At 39.0% G+C, this 24,914-nt stretch overlaps 3 protein-coding genes and 1 long non-coding RNA gene across 25 annotated transcripts in view; 2 read left to right on the top strand and 2 right to left on the bottom strand.

Moving 5' to 3' along the window:
* Positions 1 to 1,584: 1,584 nt before the first annotated feature.
* On the bottom strand, positions 1,585 to 13,439 carry LOC120412347 (zinc finger protein 761-like). The gene is made up of 5 exons (XM_039572762.1): positions 13,299 to 13,439; positions 11,993 to 12,457; positions 11,316 to 11,933; positions 2,560 to 3,371; positions 1,585 to 2,501 (listed from the first exon to the last, which is right to left on the bottom strand). The coding sequence occupies exons 1-5, from the start codon at positions 13,305 to 13,307 to the stop codon at positions 1,703 to 1,705; spliced, it is 2,703 nt and encodes a 900-aa protein (XP_039428696.1). The 5' UTR covers positions 13,308 to 13,439; the 3' UTR covers positions 1,585 to 1,702.
* Positions 6,020 to 6,906, top strand: LOC120412348 (transmembrane protein 60). Its single transcript, XM_039572763.2, has 2 exons — positions 6,020 to 6,164; positions 6,219 to 6,906. Exon 2 carries the CDS (start codon positions 6,230 to 6,232, stop codon positions 6,659 to 6,661), a length of 432 nt encoding a protein of 143 aa, XP_039428697.1. The 5' UTR covers positions 6,020 to 6,164; positions 6,219 to 6,229; the 3' UTR covers positions 6,662 to 6,906.
* Positions 13,176 to 24,914, top strand: part of LOC120412349 (uncharacterized) — a 35,711-nt gene continuing 23,972 nt past the window's right edge. Inside the window, exons 1-2 of the long non-coding RNA XR_005604804.1 lie at positions 13,176 to 13,290; positions 13,371 to 13,771. This is a non-coding gene — a long non-coding RNA (uncharacterized LOC120412349). The remainder of the gene's footprint in view (positions 13,291 to 13,370; positions 13,772 to 24,914) is intronic.
* LOC120412345 (ryanodine receptor) overlaps positions 15,914 to 24,914 on the bottom strand; it is a 63,497-nt gene continuing 54,496 nt past the window's right edge. For 11 of the 22 annotated variants that reach the window (XM_039572758.2, XM_039572756.2, XM_039572753.2 and 8 more), the window contains 4 exons: positions 21,001 to 21,094; positions 20,685 to 20,933; positions 16,987 to 20,481; positions 15,914 to 16,927 (listed from right to left, as the gene is read on the bottom strand). In XM_039572758.2, the coding sequence (XP_039428692.1) occupies positions 16,709 to 16,927; positions 16,987 to 20,481; positions 20,685 to 20,933; positions 21,001 to 21,094 (4,057 nt within the window). In that variant the 3' untranslated portion in view covers positions 15,914 to 16,708. Of the gene's footprint in view, positions 16,928 to 16,986; positions 20,482 to 20,570; positions 20,934 to 21,000; positions 21,095 to 21,423; positions 21,534 to 24,914 lie in introns of all 22 variants that reach the window. The other 11 variants (XM_052708449.1, XM_052708446.1, XM_052708451.1 and 8 more) reach the window with 4 other exon arrangements.

Consider the following 24,914-nt stretch of genomic DNA (forward strand, 5'->3'; position numbering starts at 1 on the left):
GTAAAAAGTAAAAAGTAAAAAGTAAAAAGTAAAAAGTAAAAAGTAAAAAGTAAAAAGTAAAAAGTAAAAAGTAAAAAGTAAAAAGTAAAAAGTAAAAAGTAAAAAGTAAAAAGTAAAAAGTAAAAAGTAAAAAGTAAAAAGTAAAAAGTAAAAAGTAAAAAGTAAAAAGTAAAAAGTAAAAAGTAAAAAGTAAAAAGTAAAAAGTAAAAAGTAAAAAGTAAAAAGTAAAAAGTAAAAAGTAAAAAGTAAAAAGTAAAAAGTAAAAAGTAAAAAGTAAAACGTAAAAAGTAAAAAGTGAAAAGTGGTGTTACAGAGATATCGCAGTATAAAAATGGAGGTTTTTAGCAGTTTTTGCAAAAAAGGCGAATTTTTGGGTGGTTCCAAAAAGGAAGGGGTGATCTGATTTTTTTAGATCGAAATCCCATTAACGCAGAATTGTTTTTACGATATCATATTTTTTTGTTTTCTTGTAATTTGTTGTTTTATTGGTTACGATAGCCTGTTAGTATAAACTTTGCATCAGGTCAAGGATTGTAAGGATTTTTTAACAAATCATATGTATTAATGTGGGTCTCGTGGCGCAGGGGTAGCGGCTTCGGCTGCCGATCCCGATGATGCTATGAGACGCGGGTTCGATTCCCGCCTTATCCACTGAGCTTCTATCGGATGGTGAAGTAAAACGTCGGTCCCGGTTTCTCCTGTCTCGTCAGAGGCGCTGGAGCAGAAATCCCACGTTAGAGGAAGGCCATGCCCCGGGGGGCGTAGTGCCAATAGTTTCGTTTTATGTATTAATGTATTAATATAATAAATAATAAAGCAAAATAAAAAAAATAAGCAACAGTTTAAAAACTAACTCACAAATGCTAAAAGATATTTTTGGACATGTTCTTTGTATGTGAATTTTTTTTATTTTGAATTTATTTTCTCCTAACCCTCTACAACCCAACCCGCCTTTAAGCGGGCTTTGATTTAAAAAATCGCCAAAAAATAATTTTTCAACATTTTTTTGATTTAAAAAGCATTGGAGAGAAGAACTCTTGAAATTCATGGGTTGGAAGTTTTACTTGTTTTATGTGACTTTGCCAATGTTTTTAAAAATGTAATTTTTTTAAGGGGTCAACTTTGGCTGTGTTTTTTACTAAAATTTCCTTTATTTTAAGTAAAAAGAAGTATGCAGTAATTTTTCTAGTTCATTTTTCATTTTTTTACAATTTGAATGATAATGGTCCCATTTTATAGCAGAAAATGTGAGAAACATGTAAAAACTTGAAAAAGTGACTATAAAAACATGAAAAAATTAGATAGGCAAAATGTAGTATTTGGAGGTGGCAGAATAGGCCAAATACTACCAAAAACAAAACTAAACTAAACAAGATAAATGTAAATTATAATACTAAAAGTGAAACAAGAAAAACATAAAACAAGAGAAATATTTTTTTTCGTAGAACAAAAGTTGCTCAAAATGACCTCTTAAACACGGAAATAATAAATATTTTCGAAAAAAATTGGGCATGGAGGGTTAGTAAGATTCCCATTCAAATGAAAACAACATGGATTATTCTCAAATGTAAATAAAACAAGCGATGAAATGTTAGCTATTTTATGGTATTGTTTCGCCTAATTATCCTACTAAAAATATAATGCTTTCTTTGGAATCTGTTCCAAACACATTTGAAATTCACTTTTTCACATTCCACGTTCCTCACTGAGAAACCAAATTCACCCACGCGATGCCATCCTTTCCATTGGGGTTGGCAATTTTCAGCTTCACCAACTGTATCCCACCTCCAGGCCCAGCACCACCTTCCTCGTCATCATCGTCGTCCAAATCCTGACTGATGATGTCCGTTTCGTCGATAAAGCCCTCACTGGCGGCCAACAGTGCCGTCGACTCGGACAGCTCCACCGTACCGGGCAGCACCAGCTGGCTCGTTCCGGGAATCGCTCCTCCTTCGTCGTCGTCCTCCTCCTCGCCATCGTCCTCTTCCATTTCCTCCTCCTCGATGTAGTACTCATCCCGCGCGCCCTCCAGCTCGTCCGGATCTTCCTCGTAGACGATTCCCTGCTTGTCCAGCTCGAGCGGATCGCCGATGGAATCGGTCGTCGTGTCAAACTCGAGCAAGTCGTCGTTCGTAATGCGCGGCTGGTTCACGACGATCGTATCGTTCAGGTGGCCCCGCTGCTGCATGTGCGAGTACAGTTGCGGTTTGCGCATGAATCCGGCCCCGCAGGTCACGCACTCGTACGGTTTCTTGTCGCTGTGGACAAAACGGTGCGCGTTCCGGTTGTCCCGGCTGTTGAACGTCTTGCTGCACACTTCGCAGGCGAACGGTTTCGAGCCGGTGTGGATCTTCTGGTGCTTTTTAAAGTGTTCCGGGTAGACGAAGGTCGCCGCGCAAACTTCGCACTTGTACGGCCGTTCGCCGGTGTGACACGCCTTGATGTGGTAATCGAGCAGACGGCGCCGCTTGAAGCACCGGTTGCAGAGGTCACACTTGTACCTGGAAGAAGATTCAATGAAAGGAAAATGCGATGGAGGCGCTTGGTCTCTCAACTTACCGCTTATCGTTGAAGTGCGTTGCTCGCTTGTGCGACTGCAGGTTGGACCGCTGCGAGAAGCTCGCGTCGCAGATATCACAGACAAACGGACGCTCGCCGGTGTGCGTCCGTTCGTGGTCCTTAATTTCCGCCTTCCGCGCAAAGCCCTTCCCACAGGTACGGCAGATGAACGGTTTGTAGTTGAGGTGTACGATCTTGTGAATATCCAGGTTGTGCTGCGACATGAACGTTTTGTTGCAATCTGTGCACGCATAATCCCTCACTCCGAGGTGGATCTTTTCGTGCTGAATCAGATTGTTCTGGCTATAGAAGCCACGGCCGCACTCTTTACAGTTGAACACGCGCTCCCGGTCCTGGTGGATCTTCATGTGAGCGGACAGCGTGTACTTGGAGGCGAAGTCCTTCGGACAGACCGGACACTTGAACGGACGCTTCCCAGAGTGCATGTTGCTGTGCTCGTCAAGCAGATTTTTACTGCTGTACTTTTTCTGACACACGTGGCAGGACCAAACCTTGGGCGTGGCCACGTGCGTCTTCCGGTGCATCCGCAGCGTCCGGATGTTTGCAAACTCCGTCCCACAGACGTCGCATCGAAAGTCCGACCCGAGCTCCGATGCCACGTGCTTGTCCATGTGCTCGTTGTACTGGGTGCGTCGCCGGAAGACCGCATCGCAGCGCTCGCAGATCAGGATCTTTTCGTCGTGATCCGTTTTCAGGTGGATTCCGATGGTTTTGACATTGTGGGCCGCCGGCGGACCGTCGCTGGCGGGACAGAGCGTGCAGTAGTAGTTGTCGTTGGTTTTGAAAAAGAGCTGCAAAGAAAGATTTGGTAATGTTTTAGTATGTAACATTGAATTACAACGTCCTTTTGGAAGCATCCTGGAGGATATTGGGGCTATTCCTTCCAACATCCTTCTTTTTTCATAAACGGCCAGGCCAAATGCCTACAGTGAGTCAAATATTTGTCCGTACCCCCCCCCGTACGAAAAATGTTTGTGATATAAAAGTACATAAAATTCGACTAAAGTACCATGTTTTATACATCAATCGACGCGGGAGAATGTCCTCTTTAAGACACTGTCATTGGATTTGCAAAAAAAAATAAAAAAAATAGTTTACTGAAAAAAGAAAAAAAAAAGAGGTCAAATAATTGTCCGTACCCCTAATAAAAGTACAAAATCTGATCGATTTAAGTGAATTCATTTATGAAATGTTGTTTCTGTGTCAAATACTAGTACCTCTAGCCAGATTGCGACAACTTTGAACTTCTGATAACTTTGTTAAGTTAGTTTATATTAAAAATTGGTTTAAATTAGGTTTTTTTTATGTAAAACTTATCAAAACATTAGTTTATTAGCAACTATTTTTATAAAATTGCTATTTTATGTTGTAAGAGTCTCTATTGAATAAGTTTCAACAATATTTGTTCAAGATATACAGTAGTTGTTCGGTAACTGGGCTGAGAATATAGCCCAGTCACCGAATGCTGCTCGTTAACTGGGCTGAACAAAAAATAACGAGGGGACCACCGATGCATAATATTTTCCAAATGAAATATAAAAGTAAAAGTTACTCAAATTTATTTACAATGCTTACTTTTCATATTTCTTTAATTTTAATTTGAAATTAAACAAAAGTTTGAAAAATGTTTTTTTATTTATTGAATATGATTTTTGCATCCATTAACCCCTCGGTCATTTTGGTTTGTTTTGGTTTTTTGACGTTTGTCTGCTTTTTAACTGGGCTACGGCCCAGTTATCGAGCGCCCAGTTAAAAGCAGCCCAATCAAACAACGCCCAGTTACCGAACAACTACTGTACATTGTTTTCATCTTTTTATTGACATTTTTGGACCAAAAATACTGTTTCGGAACAATACCGTTAAACAATCCGGATTGTCCCGGAACCGGTTTAACCCCCCCGGAGGGAAATTTTTGTGGTGGTCAGATAGAGGACAAAAAAATCCACCTCTTGCATTTTGAAGCATCCAATTTCGTCCACTACAGCCCGATTACGGACAATTATTTGACCTCTTTTTTTTACTTTTTTTCAGTAAACTATTTTTGTATTTTTTAAGAAAAAGTTTTGTGCAAATTCAATGACAGTGTCTTAAAGAGGACATTCTCCCGCGTCGATTGATGTATAAAACATGGTACTTTAGTCGAATTTTATGTACTTTTATATCACAAACATTTTTCGTACGAGGAGAAGGGGGTGGGGGCGTGTTACGGACACATATTTGACTCACTGTAAATAAATTCGATCGTAATTTCTCGACTCACGATCGAAATTTCAAAGTTGTAATTTGTCGATAGTAAATTGAGACCATTCGATCGTAATTTCTCTATCTACTACACTCAAACCCCGATGGTTTGACACCAACTGATGTCAAACGAACGGGGTCACTTTTTAGTTTGACACCCCTTTTACACGGAGTTCACACACACTATCAAACGTTTGTTTTGATAGTGTGCGTGAGCGCCGTGTAAAAAGTGACAGTTCGTCACTTTTTAGTTTGACTTTCCCCAACCAACGGGGTACAAACTAAAAAAGTGTCAAACGAAAAAGTGACCAACCACCGGGGGTTGAGTGTATACAAAAATTACAACTGACGACTGAGAAAACTTTATGCCATTTTTTTTTATTTACCTACAATGTTAAAATTTATATCTGATAGCTAAATTTAAAATTGAATAATATAAAAAATTTAAATGTAATTTTTATTTATTTGTTTACCAACTTTTTTGTTTTTTTTTTTTTTTTTTTTTTTGAGATCGTAACATTTTTCGGTTTATAAAATCTAGAGTTTTTTTTGAAAAGGTCCTATAAACAAAATTTTAAATTTTTGATTTTTGAGTGTTTTTAAAACCGCCTTGAGTCAGGGGTATTCAAAAACACCCAAAAAGCAAAAAGTGAAAATTTTGTTTATAGGACCTTTTCAAAAAAAAACTCGAGAAATGCAACTTGAAAAAAAAAATACATTTTATAAACAAAAAAATGTTACAATCTCAAAAAATAAAAAAGTTGGTAAAAGAATAAATAAAATTTATATTTAAAATTTATATAATTATCAAATTTTTAATTTAGCTTTTAAATATAAAAAAACGAGAATCTTGAAAAAAAAATGGGCATGTTTGAATTTTCGGTTGATTCCAGTCACTGCGTTCTAGCAGGATTGTAGCAGAATTCTAACAGAGGTGGATCTTATAATTCTAACGGCATTCTAGCAGGATTTTGGCAGAACCGCCTCTGCAAGAATAGCAAAACAAATGTTACTGAGGTGAGATGTTTTAAATTACGTTAGACTTGCCCCTCCTTTTCTAAATAATACGCACGTCTTTGAAGGTGCTTTTTCAACCTGTTTGTGAAACATTTCATTTGTGTCAGCACAACCATCAGCTGTGAAATATTTCAGTTGCAGTCGATTTTCGCTGAAGCAAAAATCCAACAGGATTTTTGACATTTCTCTTGCGTTTGTAAAACAATGTAAACAAAAACACTTTCGCTGGTTCCAAGTCCACTTTAGAAATGCTAAAAATTGATGAAAATCGATAGATTCGTAAATTTTACGAGTGTTTTTCATTAAATCTCTTGTTATCAATTAAGGTTGGTGATTTATTTCTAATCAAAGCCAAAATTAACAACCATCTTTCGTTTTAGATTCCACTGCAATGGGCTTCGTGCAGCGCGCACTGTTTACGTGGTTCATCCTGCTGGTGTTCCTCATCCTGCTTTGCCTTCGCCTCGAGAGCCGCATCAGCTGGAACTGGTTCCTGGTGTTCATCCCGCTGTGGCTGTACGACACCATCCTCATCACGTGGGTCGTCATCGAAATCATCCAGCGCCAGCGGATAATCTCCTTCCGGCACTACGAGTACTACGTGGCCGGCATTCTGCTGAAGATCGTGTCCCAGATTGCGGTCTGCCTGAAGCTCGAGTACAACTCGATTCCGCTGTACGCGATGATGGTCCCGGTGTGGTGCCTGCTCGCCATGCTGATCGTGTACATGGCCACCAACCTGCAGCCCAAACCGCGCTCGATCGGATCGAACAAGAGCAGCCGGCAAACGGCGGGCGGCGCCGGGGCCTCGTCCTCGTCCTAGGGGTACGTGAAGCTGCGATTGACGGCGTCTCCCTGAGGGCGAGCGAACCAACCGGACGAGACCCGGCTTGTATGCGGGACGGATTGACTGAGAACGGGCGCGATGTGGTCGGGTTTTTAAGATTCGTAAGTAGGTTGTAGGTAGTTTTTGATGTATGATACAAAAAAAGTATTTAAAATAAGAGTACTTTTATCGGCAAAATTTAGACTTAAGTGTGACAACATGAATAAAATACTCAAGTTCAAGATTTTTCATTCATTTAACTAGCAATGACAGCCCTTATTTTCTTTTCTGTTTTGCTTCAGGAATCAACTGATTTTACGTTCTCTAAAAGGGAATTAGCATTCATAAGTTTATCCATTAAAAATCAGCAAATTGGATAAAAATATAACAAAATTCTTAACCTGCCACAAATACAAGAAGAAGAAATTGAGGAAAGTAATTTAGATCATTGATTTAAACTTTAAAAGTTTGAAAAATTACTATGTACTGAAATTCAAACTTTTGCAGATCATTTTTTAAAGTTTTCATACAAATTTTTAAAATGCAGTGAACAATTTCGCAATTCTTTTTTTTTTTATTTGGCAGAAACTTTTTGGGTGCCTTTGAGCAAAGAAGGCATTTTTTTATCTTAATCTTTTCAAGAAATTTCCTAATCGATTTGGTGTCTTTGGTAAAGTTATAAGTACAGTCCAGACTCGATTATCCATAGGTCTTTGCAAAATTTCACATCGGTTAATCGAATCACGAAAAAAAAAATTTCGTTGTCTTATTTTTTATTGTTGAGCTATACTTATAGGGTTAGTGAATTTTCACGATTTCGCGGACAGCGTGAAATTCGTGAAATTTGATGATTTCCGTGAAATCCCGTGAAATTTATCAATTTCCTCAAATCAATTCTTTGAATTAACAATATTATAAATATTGAATTCATAAAGACTAAATTTCATTAGTTTTCAATTAGCGTGATATGAATCATTTCAAGAATTATTGTTAGCATAACATTCATTAAAATGAAATTGATACAACATTTACTGAGAAGTGAATAATGTTAACTAAAATCAGTCAAAGAAGAAACAAATCGGGATGTTTTTTTTGTAGATGTTGTCTTAGAACATTTAAGATTTTTTTTCTGAGTTCTGTTTGATTTTCATGATATTTGATTATTTGTGTGGATGGTTCCCGTGGAAGTTATTTTTTTTGTTTTTGATTTTAAATGTATTTTTTAAGATTTCGTTACAGATTAAATTATTTTCGCCTTTTATTGATTTTTAATGTAATTTTTGAAAAGTAACATGAAAAGACATTTTTAGTGGGCAAAATGTCATAAAAAAGTTATTTTAATAGTTAGATTGTTTTGGTAAATTTGGCTTTGATATAACATTCAATTAAATTTACCAAATTAAAATAGTAGCAAGTTAGCAAAAACTGTTAAATTTTATTAGTCGTACATTAAAAAAGGGGATCAATAAGTGACAATACGCATGCCCTACATTTTGTTTTCAAAATATATATAAAGAGCCCATCCATAAACCAAGTGGATTTTTTTTTTAATGGTAATAGTTTTGTTAAGATTTTTTTAAGTTTATTGAAAAATAATATACAGTACTTGTTCGGTAACTGGGCTGAGAACGTAGCCCAGTCACCGAATGCTGCTCGCTAACTGGGCTGAACGAAAAATAACGAGGGGACCACCGATGCATAATATTTTCCTCATGTAATATAAAAATAAAAGTTAATAAAATTTATTTACAATGCTTACATTTCATATTTCTTTAATTGTGACTTGAAATTAAATAAAAGTTTGAAAAAGTTTTTTAATTTATTGAACATGATTTTTGCATCCATGAACCCCTCGGTCATTTCGGTTTGTTTTGGTTTTTTGACGTTTGTCTGCTTTTTAACTGGGCTACGGCCCAGTTATCGAGCGCCCAGTTAAAAAGCAGCCCAGTTAAACAACGCCCAGTTACCGAACAACTACTGTATAGTAAAGCATAAAAAGTAGTTTCTGTAAGTTTAACATAAGATTTTCGTAGTTATTTTAATATATTCCACGTTCCGCGATATTTCCGTGAAATTTGATGTTTTGAAATTAAGGTCCCCGTGAAATTTAAAATTTTTGAGCGTGAAAAATCACCAAGCCTTATAACCCTTGAACTATTCTAAAGAGATTTAAAATTTAAAAATCCAAGATGGCGATGATAAAATATTGAAAAAAAAAACATTTTTTAATTTTACAGGCAATTAACCATTCAAATTTGACTAAAATAGGGTCGCAAAACTTGAATTTGATGTTTAAAATAAGAAAATAACAAAAAAACAAAAAAAAATGTTCGTGATTCGATTATCCGAATTTTCCATATTTCAGGGTGACCACTCAAATCCCATTTTAAAATTCCCGACTTTTTCCCGACTTTTCCAGAACCTGAAAAAATAGGCATTCCTTTTTTGAAGAATGTTTTAATTTCAAAACTCTTCATAAAAAGTCAATATAAACCATTGGAAAAAAAATCTAAAAAAAACAAACAGTTCAAGTAAAAAAAAACAACTTAAATTTCAATCATAAATTCTTAAAAACCTTCATCCTTTCTTCAAAAATAAAAGCATTGTATTGAGTAAAAACATAAATCGTCAGATTTTGAAAACTAACCGAAAGCTTAACAATACCTATATTTTCAATTTTTATTTTTAAAATAACAAAACATAAAGTTTTTTGAAACTCCGTTTCAACTGGCAATGAAAGTGATGATGACAAAAAGTTAAAGATAACAAATTTTTAAACTGTATTCACTTGATTAAAGTTATTATTCTTCAAATAATTTAAAACTATCTATGAATTCGTTTAAAAGATGTTTTACGAAGTATCCTTTAAAATCTAATAATTTTTTATATTTTAATTATCAATTTCGATTTATCGAAGTGCCAGTATTTAAATGTTCAATGAAAAAATCATTTTGACAACACTTCATATTTAACCACTTAATTCATACGAATGTTTCTATAAAAAAGTTCTCTAGGCTTATTAGTTATAACTCAAACAAATTCTTATTAATTTTATCAAGCCAATGCAAGTTATAATTTAATTTTTCCCGTCATTGGAAAAAAAAAATCTTTTACACGCTATTGAGAATACATTGTATAACGTTCATTAATAAATGTCTTATCAAGTGAAAGCTTTTAAAACTTTTTACAAATTTTGAATTTTGAGAGTACATAACGGAAAAAGATGTAAAACTTCAGATAAACTATATTTTCGTAAATTCATTAACAACTGACCATATCTGAAAGTTAAATATTTTGATTAAACTTTTTACCAGCCTTATTTACAATTTCAAGATTTTGAAATATTGTAAAAGCGTAAAACAGTTTTTATTTTTTTTTATTCAGAACAAAAAACGTTTGTATTATTTTCGTTATTTAAGTTTTCCGAAAACTGAAAACGAAGCTTTAATTATAGTCTATCACACAAAAATTAAAGGGAATCAAACAATTGGATACAAAACTTGAAATGATTGAATGAACATTTTAACAAATTGATCACAAATAAAAACTATGCTAAATTGAAGTTGGATTCATTTTTTAAATATTCAACCAATTTAACAAAATGAAACATAATCAGAATCATAACTATACGCTGGCCTTGTTATTATTTGAAGTTATATGTTATTTTATCATTTTTTCGATAAAATTAGTCAAAAATAAATAACAATCTTTTTATTCATAAAATATGGGTCAAATACATGCCACAATTATCATCTGAAATTTATTAGGATTTTGAACGTCTTATGTCTTAAAAAGCCTTTTATTCTCATATAAATTGAAATAAGAAAAGGAACCCTAAATTTAAAATTCGATGCTAAAGATGAAATGAGTGAAATTAATTTCAAAGGTGTACAAAATATTTTAAAATTATTCAAGAGTTTGAATTTTTTTTCAAACAGATATGCTTGGGATTCCCGACTTTTCCCGACTTTTTAACAAAAAATCACAAATTCCCGACTTTTTCCCGATTTTTCGTGGATTTAGGCGAATCCCCGACTTTTTCCCGACTTTCCCGATTTCCCGACTTGAGTGACTTGAGTGACCCTGATATTTTCTCGAAAATATTCAAATTTTTATGATTCGCAATTTAGGTATCAAACGATTTGAAATTATGCATGTATTTTAACTGTTTTAGAGGTTTTTGAATGAAATACTAAAATTTTCACAAAATACCGTAAAATCTCTAAAACAGTTAAAATACATGTAAAATTCAAAATCTTTTGATACCTATATTGCGAATCATAAAAATCTGAGTGTTTTCGAGAAAATACGGTATTTTGTGAAAATTAAAATATAAGTTATCGTCGATGAAATTATCACCGATAGAATTATCAGAATAACAATAACGATAACCATTATCGTTATTCTTATTCCGTTGTTATGGACAGCTGTCAACATTGTTTGTAAAATTTTGTTAAAATGCACCAAATATTTTAGAAAATCCTTGTTACTGTCCATCACTGAAAAAGTATTTTAAAATAACTGATCAAATGTTCAGAATGTTATAAAAAATCTTTTTGTGAAATTAACATTGTATAATTACAATTGCGAGTCGCTGAACAGCAGCTCAAAGAAAATCGTCTCAAATATCCATTAAAAAAAAATTACTCACCGACTCCAGCTTCGACTTCACCATCCGATCCAAACTCTCGTTCGCGGCCGCAATCAACACGTCCGCCACATCCCCGTCGTCCTCCTCCAGCCTTCGGTGCGTGCTCCCGCCTGCCGCCAGTAGCTGCGTGTCCCGGTCCAAACAACTCGTCAGCTCGAGCGCGTTTCCATCGGCGTCCAGCGTCAAAATGGTGGTGGTTCCGATTTCTTCCGCCCCGTCACTTCCACCGGGGTCTTCGTCGTCATCCCCGCCACCGGGTCCTCCGTCGATGGTTTCGATCACGTTGTCGTAGATGTAATCCGGATCGCCCTCGTCGGCGATGATCTCCACCATGTTGCCGTCGCTTCCCTCGAAGAACTGCTCCATCGTAATGGTTGACGGGATCTCGCAGATCTCGGACTTGATGAAGACGTCCGTGGGGGCGGTTTCGGCGTCTTTTGGGACCATCTTGATGATGGACCTGGAGTTGCTGTTTCTGGTTGGCGAGCTGGGCTCCGTTGCCCGTGGTATGAAGTGTAACTTGGGCATTTGACGGATGATGGTTGGCTCGGAATCCATGTCCGTCACCTCCGATGAGGCTGGAACTACCGCGGTCAAATCTCCGAGGGGGATGGTGATCTAGCGAAAAGAGTGAAATTAAAAATTTTGCAGCGATAAAACTAGCTCTCAAAACTCACAATGTCCGCATTTGGGTCCGCAAGCTCCAAGCCCTGCGAAACGTCGTCGTCCAGCGCTTCCGCCTCCGCATCGGCTAGATCCTTGGCCGTCAAACTGGCGGTCAGCTTCGCCACAGTACTGTTGTAGCTAACGGTCAACTGCAACTTGATCGAGTCGAGACGGTCCAGCAGGTGTTGGTACTCGTTGCACAGCAGATTGCACTGCAGACAGATGGCCTGCGAGTGGGACAGCTCCGGCGTGATGTCGATCTGCAGCAGATTCGAGAGAATGTGCGCAGGACTGAGCGCTTCATCTTCCTCGTCCGTTATGATCGGGAACAGTTGGCAGAGTTGGCCAATCGATTCGTCGGCAGCGCTCGAGATGGCCACGTTGCAAACGTAGCAGTACAGCGGGTCTGTTTCCTCAAACTGGTGATGCTGGTCGTGGAGGTCTCCCAGGACCACGGCCGCAGCCTCGCCGAGCATCTACGAAAATACATTTTTAAATTTGTAAATTTTTCGTAAGCTTTAGATTCTTAAGTTTAGAATATTGAACCTTTTGGCTATTTTCACACCATGATGAAAAATATCGATTAACTTTCTTTTTAATCTATAAGGAATTTTGTATAGACCTAAAATCAATAAAACTCATCTAAAGATGAAAAAAAAACCCTTAAAAATAAAGCATGTTAAATTATGGAAAACAAGCTTGCAAGATACTTAAATTCTTGAGTTTTTTTATTAGGTCCTATAAACATATGAAACACAATAGCTTATAGAATCTTTACAAAAAATCTTTAGATTTGTGTTTTAGGATTTTTTTTTAAATTAAACTTAAATTTTATTTATTTCAAAATATGAGGCGAAAAATCGAGTTATGACTGTAGTCGAATTCCATTCCAATAAGAATTTCGCTGCAAAACAAAATCATACGGCACCGTTCCAAAACAAAACTTTTGACATTCCTTTTTACGCCATCCCTCGTCAACCCAAACAACGACAGCTGTCACCCGAACCAGGTCCCACCAGCGATGACTACAGATTGTCAAGGCAAACAGATTGGCCAATGTTTCTGGACACCAAACGTGCTGGACACCAACCGCCCTTTACGCCCAGCAAAACTGACAGTGTTGCAAGCGCAAAACATACGTTGCCAGTGCCGATTTATTTTGCATCGGCCAATCTGTCTCCCTCGACAATCTGTAGCGATGACGCCATTTGGGGTGCCAAATTCACGTGTTTCAGGGCAGTGAAAATTCGCTAAAATCGCACCAAATCGCTCGCAAAGCTCACTTTTCTCGATTTTCATCTCCGTTCGGGTACATACCATGTTCATTGGAGGCAATTTGAATCGCTTTTTCCAGGTGTAAATAATGGTTTTACAAAATTTTCATTGCAGAACGTTGTCAGCATTGGGTTTTTGAGTGGCCCACACACACGCGAAGAAAGAACGAAAAGTCAAAAAAGAGACGGAAGAACGGCGAAAGAAACGCGAAGTGGATGCGGGTTCGGCTTTTTGTGCCGACATCGTTTTGTTGCCGACAAGCATCGGTGAAATATTTCAACCGAGAGTTTGAACTGTCAGTTGAGCGTTTTGTTTTGTTTTCGACCAAAGCAATCCGTTATTGAAAAGAAAATTTTCGGTTCAAAAAGTTAAAAAGTTCTCACGTGGTTTGCTTGTTCAAAAGTAAAATTTTCAAGTGAATATGTTTGCAATACATACCAAAGATACTAGCAACGAACAATTTGATCAGAAAAGGAAGTTATTGTTGTGAATCTCAACGTGTCCAACATTTTCAGGTAAGTTGATACTTGAGTACTTGTTAACAACATATTTAAGTGTATAATATTCTGAGATGCACTTCTTATTGTACTTTATCGTTTGACTAAGTTGAGCTGTGAAAAGAGAATTTCTAAAACTATCCCAACGACTAGCAATAGGGTTCCAACGCCCTTTTTTTATGTATAACGGTAAAAAAACACGTTTAAAAACCATTTCTGATCACTTTTGTTTAATGCAAAAAAAAAAAAAAAAAATGACATGGCAACATTTTCCCGATGGATCAACTATGGTCCCCTTGGAACGAGCTGTCAAGAAGGGCCGCGGAGTTAATTTCTAAAAATTGATTTAAAAATTAATTTTAAATCCATTGCGGTCGTACAAAGTGTCATTGTGCTCAGAAAAATAAGCTTTATCGTTGTGAACAATAATATCACAAATTTATGCTTTATTTTAGGACCCAATTACAGTTTGTCGTGGTAGTGTTATGTTGTCGCATGTGTATTTTTGCACAAATCGAGTTAAAGACCCCATTTTGTGTTGTTCTCCATGTTGTTGCTCAGGGAGCATTCTTTTAATGCGAAACGCTAAAATTGGAATTTTTAACTGGCCTTCACCTCCCGGACCTTCCAAGTGTAAAGATCAAGGTTGTTAAGGGACCATCCACAAACCACGTGGACACTTTTTTGGGAATCTGTAACCCCCCCCTCGTGGACAATTGTCCATACAAAAAAAAACTTTTTTGTATGGATCGTGGACAATCGCCATACCCCCCCCCCCCCCCCCCCTAAAGTGTCCACGTGGTTTATGGATGGTCCCTAACTAGCCTGTACTATTTGAGGTCATGTGTGGTCATGTCGAGGAATTTCAGGTGCTCTCTTCTTAAATGATAGATTTTGATGTTATGAACAATATTTTCTTAGACAAGAAAAAATAATAAAATACTTTCTCAATTTACTGAAAACGTCACTTTTTTGAACAATTTTTCTAAAATCGCGTGGAATCAATACAAAAACTGGTTCAATCTGCAATCTGGTGTGTATTTTGTTTAAACGATAAGTTTTTGTCCATAGATTAAGATGCACTATCAATATTAGACCAAAATTTTAGTGGTTGGCTTCTCCCAGGCTGATTTATGTCGAATTTTTTATTTTTTATTTTTTCAGAAATGGAGTAGCCAAAAATTATAGAAATTTGAGCACAGTCCAGACTCGATTATCCGAAGGCCTTGGCAAAATTTCACTTCGGATAATCGAATCACGATTTTTTTTTCGTTGTCTTATTTTTGGTTATTGAGCTGTAGTATGACCCCTAAACTACTCTAAAGTAAATTTTTGAATCCAAGATGGCGGCCAAGATGATGATGAATTGTAAAAAATGCATTTTTAATTTTACAGGCAATCTACCATTCAAATTTGACTAAAAAGGGGTCGCAGAACTCGAATTTGATATTTAAAGTAAGAAAATAAAAAAAACGAGAAAAAAAATTTTTTGTTCGTGATTCGATTATCCAAAGTCCCATACAAACCTTCGGATAATATGTCTTATACAAACCTTCGGATAATCGAACTTCGGATAATCTAAACTTGAGATAGTCGAGTCTGGACTGTATTTTAGAAAAATACGGTATTTTTTGAAAAAAAAAGTATTATGAAAATAGGAGTTTTTTCATCAAAATGCGGTATTTTGAAAAAAATATAGTATTTACGAAAAAAAACCATATTTTGTGAAAACAAGAGCATTTCATTCCAAAAATACTAGAGCAGTGAAAAAGCATACTGAATTTTGCTTCGTTTGATACCCATATTGCTAATCATGTATTTTGTTTAGTATTTATGCTTTAAAATTTACTACATTTTATTAAAATATTTACTGTTAGTGAATGCATTGAAAATTTAACATGATATTAAGTTAATTTAATACATGAATGATCGGCGATAAAATTATCGCCGATAGAATTACCGAAATAATAGTAACGATAGATTATCGTTATAATCCCGACGATAACGATAACCATTATTTTTATTGTTAGACGATAATACTATCGACGAGAATTGGCCGTTCGGAAATGATGCCTTTCAGAGCCTTAACCTTTCCGGATTTCTCAAACAAATTTTTTTTAGGCATGAGCTTTCGGAATCGGCAAAAAAAAAAACACAAACTTTTACTCATAAGTAATCGATCTGTTTTATTATTAATAGTAAAATCTCTCCAACTAGGTAAAAAGTGTAAGATATTAACTACAGTTTTGCATAAATCTTTAATTCTTCCAGGGTTTCGATCTCCTTCCAGCAGCTTTTTTTTTAATAGATTTTTTTTTTGTATTTTAACAGTTTCATTAAAAATATAAAAGAGAGAAAACTTAAAACTATCAAAAGAAATAGGCAGCAATAATGTAACCAAAATAAAACAAATCAAAAGTTAAATCAGAGTGCTTTGTTGTGCTGTTGACTGGTTTTTGTCTTTTGCTTTCTCTCTCAACAAAAACTAAGACATTGTATTTCGTTCGCAAAAAAGAATAACGCCGCGCTTCCCGTTGCGTTGCGCGCACGGTTTTTTTTTCTTTCTAAACAATAGTTTCCCTTTTCCGGTTGGTCGTTTTCGCAAAATTCTTCCACCGAGGTCTTTCTACGCTCTATAATGATTCCGGTTTTATTTGGTTTGGTTTGATTGTGTATGACGATCTATCGAAGTTGAATCAAAATTGACATCTTTTCTTTTTGTTAGTGATTCAGAGTTGAAAAGTGATTGCGGGTTCAAAGTTAAAGAGGATTTCTTTGGAATATTCGATCAATATTGTAAAGGTTCTTTGAAATATGTCTTTAAAAAATTTCTCCTATTTCTGCTGATTGTTTGGTTGGTTGTGTTCGTTTGTGTCTCACGATCTCTTTGGTTTGTCTCCCTATATCTCTACATTTGCTGGTGTTTTGCTTGTGTTGTTACTGGAGGTTTAGCAATTAGCTACTGCCGCCACCGCCCAGTTCATCTTCGTACTGTTTCCTGAAGCAGTCACCGACCGGGAAGAAGTCCCAGCATCGCTGTTGGTACATGTTCCACACGTACGTCTCCTGGCCGGTGTACTCGGTGTCCGGTTTGTTGATTAAATGCATAAGGAAGAACATGTAATTCGCCAGGTTGTGCTCCTGGGCCACGTGCGTGTCGAACCCGTGGGGTACCTAAAGAGGAGGTCAGGTTAGTTTATTTGGTTTGGGCGGGCAAGTTCTGTCGTACAAACCTTATCAAAGTAGTCCTTTCCTATGCCGCAAATGAAGCAGTTGGACTCCATGTCCTCCTTGACCGACTCCAGCTGATCACGAAGCTCACCGAAAGCGTCAATGATCAAACCCTGGATGATGGCAAGCAGGATAACGATGACGAAGAAGAAGAACGAGATGTCGAACAGGATACGGTACACTTCGTACTCGTCACCGTCCGGATCGCCAATTTCGTCACCAATACCACCACCTGCTCGGACACCCTTGTACAGATGGAACACGAAGCAGGTGCCCATGTCGTGACACTTGCGATCACCTTCCTCGCCGTCGTCGTCCTCCTGGATGTAGAACTTACGGAAGAAGTTGAACGCAATTACGGTGTAGATGTACACGATGATCGTGAGCAGCATCACCGTCAGCACCAGCTGCTTGCCGTTGTGCGTTACGGACTGCAAGATCGTACGCAGCGTCTTGAAACCGACGGCCACATCGAGCAAGTGAGCGGCAAAGAAGAAGTTGTTAAAGTTGCCCATAACCGAGAAGATAAAGTACCACAGCGAGTACAGGAACGCATTGTCCGTGATGGTAACGCCGGCCTTCCAGATCTGGTATCTCCAGTCGATGTTTGCAATAAAGTGGAAGAAGCCAACACCCTCGGTGCCTTCCTGTGCGGCAAATGCGTTTCTTTCCATTCCGAGCAAGTTCGAAATCGAGTCGAAGTCATACGTTTCACTGTACTTTGCGCGGACCTTCTTCTTGACGAACTTGTCCCAATAGTTGACGGGGAACGTTTTGGCCGAAATGACCAGCTTGTCCCAGTGGGATTTGATATCGTCGTCCTCGGGTTGCTCAGCAATGAACAGTCCGTCGAATTCCAGTCGTCGAGCAATTTCCTTTTCACGCTTGAAGATGGCCAGCGGAACCTTGAGGTGGTAGTACGCGATCAGCATGCAAAGCGAAACCAAGCTGTGCAGGCAGGCGGCAATACGCATCACGTGTTCCATGTAGAAGAAGTCCTCGTCCACTTCGACCTTCTCCAGCGGATCTTCGCCGTCCTCTTCACCTTCCCCGCTACCTCCTTCGCCACTACCGCCTTCCAGTACGGCGTCAACCAGTCCAGAGCCCATTCCCGATGCCAGTCCCATCAAATCCTCGCCAGATCCCTCGGCAGCTTCCTCATCGTCGCCGAACGTCGTTACCTTGTAGAACAACAGCATAAAGTTGATTCCGAACGCCAGCACAAGTGCCACGTACTTGAGGTTGTAGAAGTTTCTCGCCAGATAACTGACGGCCTTCTTCGAGTACTTGGAGAAGTCGATCTGGGTGACGGCAGCGGGTTCCTTCGGTTCGGCCGACGTCTTTTTCGACTCGGCCTCAATGCTAGCGAGCGTCGCTTCCTGTGCCTTTTGAGCTTCCGACCGTTCCTGGGCGGCCCGCTTGGCGGCTTCACCGCCCAACAGATCGACCAGTGTCATCGGAGATTCACCGGCACCGGCAGCTTCCGGTCCACCGTCCTCCGGGCTGCTTTCGCCGGTCTCTTCAACCGAAGACGATGGGCTCAGGGCGGGTGATTCGTGTGCTTGTATGCGGTACTGTCCGTTTTCTTCCTTGCTAATGTCCAACCCGAAGGCTTGCACCGTACCCGGTGGCTCTTCCTGTGGCAGTGGTGGCAGTGCAGGCAACGCTTCCACCTCTTGGACCACTTCTTCCTCTTCGTGCGCCGGTCCTCGCATCAGCGACATCAGAACGTTGATCAAATACTTGATGACAAGCGACACGCCAAAGCCAGAGTAGTAGAATGCATAGAAAATCATCTTGAAAAAGCCGACGATGATTTCCGGGAATGATTTCGTCTGTAGTACTGCGATCTGGTGCTTAATGTTGGCGGGCGAGATCATGTACAATGAGTAGGACAGACCGTCCTTGACGGCCTGGATGGTCCGCTTGACGGGATCCTTTGCCGCGCGCTCCTCTTCCTCTTCACTGATGTACGTGAAGGCCGCCTCGCGCCGTACGTTTCCTCCGTCGTCGTCGCTGGCCATGAGTCCGGAAGCGTGAGTCATTTCAAAGATGGCGTCCTCGCAGAAGTTGACGAACGCTTCCAGCTTTTCCTTGTCGCCACCCTCCGTGACGATCGAGTAGAAGAAGGCACGCTTGGATTCCTTGATCTGCGGCTTCTCCCACTGTTCAATGTTCTCCTCCTTGATCTCGAAGTAGACACGCTCGATGCGCTTGGACGAACCCATGATCTCGATACGGCCCAGGAACGACTCAAAGTAGTTTAACACCGAGCCGGCAGTTTCCAGGAACCGAGCCAGGCGAGGTTCGTTGGGCATGTGCTCGGAAAGGTTGGTCAGCAGCACTGCCAAGTTGAAGCCAATTTCCTTGGCTGGTTCGTGGAACCGATCGACGAAGCCGATGTAGTCGATCTTACCGTCGTGATTCGTCTCGCAACAAGCCAACAGGAAGTCAATTTCCTCCGGAGTGTAACTCTTCTGTTGTTCCATTTTATCGCGGAAGTCCTTGGGCATAATCCAGCCGTCACCGTTGGGATCAATTTCCGTGAAGCTTGCGGTAGACGTAAGATCCTTCAGCTTCAAGAACATGTCAAAGTACTTGAGAATCAGCTCCACGTTGGAGGCCGACTCGACCAGCGTGTCCACCATCTGCTTACCGATGGTACCGTTGACGACGTTACCCTCAAGCATGGACAGCATCATGGTGATCATGTCCTTCTGAAGATTGAGCAGCTCCTTCAGGAGATCGACCTGGCTCGAGTGCTTCGACAGCTTGTCCTGCATGTGCGAAAACAGGAACAGGAAACCTCCGACGGCATCCCACAGACGGGAGTGCGCCAGTGCTTGCTGATTCTGCGTACACGGACCCTGGATGACCTCAGTAAGGGTGTTGAACACCTGACTGGCAACGCCGATAGCCTTGAAGAAGTTGGCCTTACCGGCCGGATCGATCAGCTCCTTGCTGGAGTAGTGCCAGTAAAAGTCCATGATGGATTCCTGCAGTCGCAGCAGATAATCGACCGTGCAGATGACCACGTTCACGGTGGTCGTGTTACCGGCCTGAGTTCTCAGATAATTCTGCCAGTCCAAGTTGTGACCCTCGCAAGTCAGCTGGATAAAGCGGAACAGTGCGCAGGTAAACTCGGCATCGTGCATGTTCTTCTCGCCGGCAGCTCCCTCGGCACCAACTCCCAACCCTTCGGCCTTGGTGTTACGCTCGAACGCGTCCAGGTCCAGCACGCTGCACGAGTTCATAAGACCGGCGATGGACGTGAAGAACCCAACGTCCTTCTTCTCCTTCAGATGGTTCAGCATGCCCATCTGGATGTCGATGTTACCACCGCGCAGGATCGCGATACCCAGCTGCAGCGTACGCATCACCATATCCGACGGGATTCCCTTCGAGGCGGAGATGTGCAGCAGGACCATTTCGGCTACGCCACGGTTCGCCAGACGAGCCTGGTGGAAGAGCAGCTTCTGCTTCTCCATTTCTTGTTCCTGCAAGTGAAGATCGGCGTAAGAATTGTGCAAGTGGAATTCGGCAAAAGTTGAAAGTGGAGAAGCTTAGAGAAGAGAAGTTTGTTTACCGGGCTTACCATGAGCTTGTCCATGCTCTGATCAGCGCGTGCGTGAGTGCATGTGTTAGTAGGGATGGATTGGTTAGTTCGCAACACCTCGGGACGCCGTCTTAGACTACTTACGTGAATACTGGGACCGGCTTCCTCTTCGCCGCCACCCTCTTCCTCGTCACCACCTTCTTCTTCCTCTTCACCGCACGATCGGGCCACGATGCTCGCGTACGACATGTACAGCGGATCCTCCTGCAGGGCGCCACTTCGCTCGGTCATCGCTCCGCGGCAGAAGGTCGTAACCAGCTGCGTCAACGGGTCGGGCTTGCCCTCCTCCTCCTCTTCCTCCTTCTTCTTCTTTTCCGCATCCTCGAAGGTTTGCTGCAAGAAACGAGTTCCGGTTCATGACCCCCGCTGCAAATGTGGTTTACCCTTTTGTTATACTCACAGTAAGGTCCTCAATCATGACCTCCTGGCCAACGTTCTCGTCCTCGAGCCATTGTTCGGAGTAGGTCCGGGCGAAGATGTTACACGCTCGGTGTCTGCGCAATGCGATTCCCGTAGATGACGCAACGAAACGGAAAGATATGAGTTAGCTGGGGTTCGAACTTGTGCTGTGCAAGTACAAACACGCAAATGGCAACATAAAAACAGATCGAAAGCTTACAACTCAAGTGGGTTATAGAACGAAAACTACAAAACCGAACGGAAGGGGTCAGTCTGGGCAAGCACGGCCAGTCATACAATGGCTACCGAGGAGAAGTAGTCAGCGCAAAACCGTAAAAGAAGAAATAAAAAAACCAATTCGTCAGTAGTAAAGATGCAAAAGTCTAGAGTAGTAGAGAGAAAGAGAATAAAGTGGACAAGTCACCTGCTCATTTTATACATTGGTTTTGATTTTATGCATGCAACAGCCATTTTACGTCGTGCTTGTGATAAAGCTTGTTTCACATTAGCCTTTCTTGGTTTTGATCGGCATGCCTATATATAGTCGGTGGTATTCCAAGTTAGTAGATTAGAACGCGGTTAGTATCTCATCTTGAGCCAATAAGTATTTTATTTTGGTTTGTTTGAAACGACTCTTACGAGCTAAGAGAGAAAGAGAGAGAGAGAGAGAGAGGGGGAGAGAGGGTGTGTTTTGTGGAAGTGGGGAAAAGAGAGACAAAAAGAGGGCACGAAAAGAGAACTTCGTAGAGGGGGCGTGTCCTCCTGAATAGGGGCGTGGTCTTGGGGGTCATTTTGGGATTAGTAGTTTATGAGCGGTGCGTCAACGGTTAGTAACAGTAGGGGTGAGGGGAAGAGACAGTGTATTTGTGTGTGTGTGTCAATTTTGGATTTCGCGCGCGTGCAGATTTGAGTGCATACATTGTTTGTTTGTTTGTGAGTTATAATTTAGAGCTTTGTTTTTACTTTGGACATTGACTTAGGCCGGAAAAGAAACTGCTAGTCGGAAGTGGTTGTATGGGGTGTGCTGCTGTTTGTTTTTTTTTAATTCTTGCTAGTTTATTTCTCAAAAACATGACACATTGGTGCATTCTTAGCCTCAACACATTCGCTTCATCTGCGCGGGTAAAAGTTAAATAAACAGAAAGTAATGCAAAAATAAAACAAGAAACAAAATTGCTTCCCCTAGTAACTTAAAAAAAACGTGATGCTGGTTATGCGGAAAACCTTCTGGAGACGAAAGTTTCGTTTCAGACTGCGCCTTTGTTATTTTTCATTTGCTTTCAAATAATAAAAAGATTTACGGAACTAAAAAAAAAAAACTAAACCAATTAAACGCGACATCACTGAAACTCGATGCAAAACGGGTTACAATTCTTTCCAAAACTAACATGGTCCGAAACAGAGTTAGAAATGCTTTATGTGAATGGTTATATTGTTTCTAATTTAATACTAGTTGTAGCAGAAAATGGATTCCTTCTTCGCACTTGGTTATTTTTTTTTAGGTTAATGTTTATTAGCTAAGCTATCGATGTTTTGATTTGTGTCCTTTTCACATCAAACATGTCCAACTCTTGTAATTTTGTTTTTTTTTTTTTCAAAAAGTGTTTAGTTTAAATTTTTAATATATTTGAGCAAATTTGTTGATACATTCAAGCATCATAAGTTGAACTTATCAAATCAAAACATCTAAATAAACCATACACATGGGTTTTTTTCTAATTATTTTTCTTGTATGTAACATCTTTTTTTTTTAAATTCAAAATGTACATTATTTTACATTCCATAAATTTTTGACTTTTCTAGAGTTTTTTTTTGAAAAGGTCATATAAGCTATATTGTCTTTCATATGTTTATAGGACCTATATAAAAAAAACTCTAGATATATTTTTTTTTGGTTTCCAAAACCAAGAGCAAAAATGAAATGAAAATATTGTTTCTTATTTTTTTTCAAATACAGTCCAGACTTGATTATCCGAAGTTTCGATTATCCGAAGCCTCGATTATCCGAAGTTCGATTATTCGAAGGTTTGTGTGAGACTTCGGATTATCAAACCACAAACAAAATTTTTTTTTTCTATTTTCTTAACATCAAATTCTTAACATCAAATTCGAGTTCTGTGACCCCATTTCAGTCAAATTTGAATGGTTGAATGCCTGAAAAATAAAACATTTTTTTTTTACAATATTTCATAATCGCCATTTTGGCCGTCATCTTGGATTTAAATATTCTAAATCACTTTAGAGTAGTTTAAGGGTCAAGCTCAACAATAAAAAAAAGACAACAACAAAAAAAATCGTGATTCGATTATCCGAAGTGAAATTTTGCCAAGGCCGTCGAATAATCGAGTCTGGACTGTTTTTTTTTTTAAATTTATATTTATTTTGATTTTCTCTTCCATGTACATTCATTCAGTTAAAATATTATTGAGTGTCCAATCACAATCGATGACTTTTCACCTCAATTTTATCGAGTCTGGACTGTATTTTGTATTTTCAAGCCTAAAGATGTCTGAGATTATTTTGAACTTTTCTGCATGCTGGATGCTGAAAAATACTTTTCAGTACTGTTATTTTTGGAGATGAAAAATTGGCCGTTTCGTCATTCGAGAATGACAGGAAAGAGGAGTAGACAATTTCATAACGGAATCGCAAAAATAAAACAAACATTTTAAGTGATGTCAAGCTCGAAATTTTTAATCGAAATTTACCCAAAACAATTTATCCGTCCAGCACTTTAGCTCGAAAGTCGACATATTTTAAAAAGTTTGTCAAAATTGTTTTTATTTGTGATAAATTCAAATTCTGTATCAGTTCTAACCATACCAAACCAGAAATATTTAAATGAATCATTTATGAAAAAAACATATTTTGAAAATTTGGGAATTATTAGTAACATTTTCAAAGGGTCAATTTTTTGCCTGTTTGTCCTGTGTCAGAAGTAAAACCTTCAATAAAGGACATTTTCTAAACTTTTCAAAAAACAAATATTTTTAGAAATGGTCACTATTTCTAAAAAATCGAAAAGGTGCAATTTTTTAGTCAAAATGTGGCCACGTCTCGAAAACAGTGTACTTTATAAAAAAAATCTATAAAGATCTTTTCGATTGCAAATTAGATTTTACATTACAAACAGAAGTGCAAAATTTGTTCGGGTGAGACTTTTGTTTCTTTTTTTTTTTCAAAAAATCATAACTCGGTCAGAAAAAGAATTTAATTCCTACCACTGCCGAAGACACCAAATCGATCCGAAAATTCTTTCAAAAGATACAGATTTTCTTATGTGTCCCGATTTACCCAGAAATGACGGTAGCATGTAAACAATGTAAAAGTACCGGAAAAGGTTTGTAATCATTAAATTGTTTTGCTATGAATAACTCGTCGTCGTTGCCGTGCTATCTTGTCGTACGTGCATTTTTGGTCAAATTGAGTTTAGGACGCCATTTTGTGCAGCTCTTAATGAAAGAAGTTTCAATCTTGTCGTGCTGCCTTGACACACCCTGCAAATTGATGTAAATGCGACAACTGGCCGATGAGATTTCAGGTCAGAACGCGTTTGACACACGTACAAGCCCGACTACCGTAAACATTTGTAATTACAACTCGGGACACCGGCAACCTTATTCAACCAAACTTTGGGACAATGCAAAGAATTGTCAACCAAACAGAACGTGTTTGCATTTTTTTACATTGCGTGTTCTAGTTTTTGTTTATTCATGGTCAAACATTAAAATGTGTTTTTTTAACGTCAAAAAGCGACGTGCGACAAGACAGCACGACAGCGTCGAACTGAGAGATTTATGAAAATATCGGTTCGAGATAATTCGCTGATTACATGACTAAGCTTGACGTTTTTTAGGAATGAGCAGATGCTTGTCATTGCTTAATTTTAGGAAGAAATATTTAAACATACTGTTA

The sequence above is a fragment of the Culex pipiens genome, chromosome 2 (genome assembly GCF_016801865.2).
Source record: "Culex pipiens pallens isolate TS chromosome 2, TS_CPP_V2, whole genome shotgun sequence".
NCBI lineage: Eukaryota > Metazoa > Arthropoda > Insecta > Diptera > Culicidae > Culex > Culex pipiens.